At 49.1% G+C, this 2,222-nt stretch overlaps 1 protein-coding gene across 1 annotated transcript in view; it reads right to left on the bottom strand.

The window, feature by feature from the left end:
• Positions 1-2,222, bottom strand: part of SCNM1 (sodium channel modifier 1) — a 2,376-nt gene continuing 154 nt past the window's right edge. The window contains exons 2-7 of the mRNA XM_007460256.1: positions 1,931-2,001; positions 1,289-1,377; positions 1,091-1,188; positions 883-971; positions 262-456; positions 1-112 (exon numbers count right to left, since the gene is read on the bottom strand). Coding sequence (XP_007460318.1) covers positions 13-112; positions 262-456; positions 883-971; positions 1,091-1,188; positions 1,289-1,377; positions 1,931-2,001 — 642 coding nt within the window. The 3' untranslated portion in view covers positions 1-12. The remainder of the gene's footprint in view (positions 113-261; positions 457-882; positions 972-1,090; positions 1,189-1,288; positions 1,378-1,930; positions 2,002-2,222) is intronic.

Raw genomic sequence — 2,222 nt, 5'->3', positions numbered from 1 at the left:
GGAAAGAGGGTGTTAGTCCAAGGGGAGATCAGGGGGTTCCTCTTCATCAGAGTCAAACTCAACATTTTCATCTTTCACCCATCGACCTCGTCCATCTGGGATCCATCCAGAGCTGGAAACATCAGAAAAAAAGAGAATTGGTCAAGAAAGGAAGTTTATCAAGAAATTAGTGGGGATAAGTAAAAACACTTGAAAAGCTTTGAAAAAAGGAGGGTCAGAGAGAAAAGGGGAAATCTGAGGAAAGTGATTCTGCATATTCACCTTCGAAGGGTGAGGTAATGATCCAGGGCCCGTCTTCTTGTGGGGCTCATAGGTGCAGGGGATGAGACAGTTGCTGACTCCTTGGTCTGTGACCCAGCCTCAGGCTCAGGTTCTCTACTGATCTCCCCATCTTGGGGTTCAACCTCTGGGGGTGGCAAAGGGGAACGAGAGACAGAGGGACGAAGGGCTTCTGGTCTGGGTAGAGAAGAATCAAAGTCTGTAAAAGCAGTAAAGGAAAGGGCCAAATCTCCTGTGACTCCCAACCCCTTAAAGCAGTGCTTCCTAAAACTGTGTTCCTCAAGATATTAATGAGCGTTGTGCATAAAAAGGATTTTGGAATCCAGTGAATTTAGGAAAGGCTAAGTTAACTTTTTTAAGGTTTTTTTTTTAATCTTAAGACTTTGTAGACCCCTTAAAATACACTAATATTACTATTCTTCAAATAGGATTACAAAGCACCACTTCCCAAACTTTTTTCTTAATTATAAGATTCTTTTTCCTCAAATACAAGTTAACACCTCCAGAACACTAGTATTCCTCAGATTACAATTAGGAAAACAATCACTTTAGAGCCATCTATCTCCTGTCCCTCCCTATCTCTGGCTTTCCCACCCCACACACCTGTACTTGCGGCGGCAGCAACTGTTATAGTGAGGAGCTCTGTGCAGAGCATTCTGGGTGATAAGTCGAGTCTGGGTTAACAGAGGAGCCTGGCATGGAGATGGGAGACAGAATCAGAGCCTTCAGAGCTAGAAAGAAACCAAAGCCCTTCAAGCCTAAGGTGTGCTGAACAGTCCTGCCTGGAACACAACCTCCCCGCTCTGATTACCTCCACTTTGGTCTCTTCCCTCCTCAGTTCATTCTGCTCTCTTGGATTCTGCTCCATGTCCTTTCCTGGCTGCTTCTTGCCATAGAAAAGCTGCAGGCCTGAGGAGGAAGGGGAAGAGAATTAAAAGCAGAGCACCAAGGGTGGTCTGAAGAGATTTTAAGGGTTTATTCTCCATCCTCTGTCTTCTCCCAAACTTACTGGACAGATGCTTCTTGCCTGCACGGTGGGCAGTCAGCATGGCCAGAGTGTCCAGTACAGGTCGATGGGGACATATGGCACAAGCAAAGCTGGGGAGGAGGAAAGAAGAAGATAATTGGCCCCAGAGTAGTGGAGTCTCGGCCATAGGTCCCACCCCGTCCTAGCACTCCTTTCCAAAGTCTCCCAATGTCCACCAACCACATCCCTGTCGCTCACTCCTAGCTAAAGAATCTTAGATACTCCCGCTCTCCTCATTAATAACAAAAGTTTATTAGGCATCCCTGGTGGCACAGTGGTTGAGAGTCCGCCTGCCAATGCAGGGGACACGGGTTCGAGCCCTGGTCCAGGAAGATCCCACATGCCGCAGAGCAACTAAGCCCGTGAGTTACAACCACTGAGCCTGCGCTCTAGAGCCCGCGAGCCACAACTACTGAAGCCCGCGCACTTAGAGCCTGTGCTCCGCAACGAGAAGCCACCACAGTGAGAAGACCGCGCACCGCAACGAAGAGTAAGCCCCGCTCTCCGCAACTAGAGAAAGCCCGAGGGCAGCAACGAAGACCCAACGCAGCCAAAAAAAAAAAAAAAAGTTTATTGAGCCTCTAACCGCAGAACCCTTAGGCTTGATCCACTCCTCGCCCTCACCGTCCATCCCGTAGCATCAGCGCCTCATCCTCTGGGATATAACTAGCCAGCAGATCCCCAACTCTTCGTTTCTGCAGGAGATAGAGGAAGAAGTCCGGTCGGAATAAAAGTGAAATGACAGGGACGAGGACTCAAAGGGAATAAAGACCACGGGGCGAGCAGAGATCTGGGGCGAAGAAGGGGTCAACAGCTGCTCTAGTCGTCTGGCTCCCTCCGCACCACCCCCCACCAGTTGTCACAGCAACAAAACAGCTCCTTCACATCCTTCAGAGAGCAGGTGAAGCTGCTCTAG

Source organism: Lipotes vexillifer, unplaced genomic scaffold (assembly GCF_000442215.2).
Source record: "Lipotes vexillifer unplaced genomic scaffold, Lipotes_vexillifer_v1.1 scaffold209, whole genome shotgun sequence".
Taxonomy (NCBI): domain Eukaryota; kingdom Metazoa; phylum Chordata; class Mammalia; order Artiodactyla; family Lipotidae; genus Lipotes; species Lipotes vexillifer.
The sequence above is the reverse complement of the archived record's forward strand: the minus strand, read 5'-3'. Positions and strand labels throughout refer to the sequence as shown.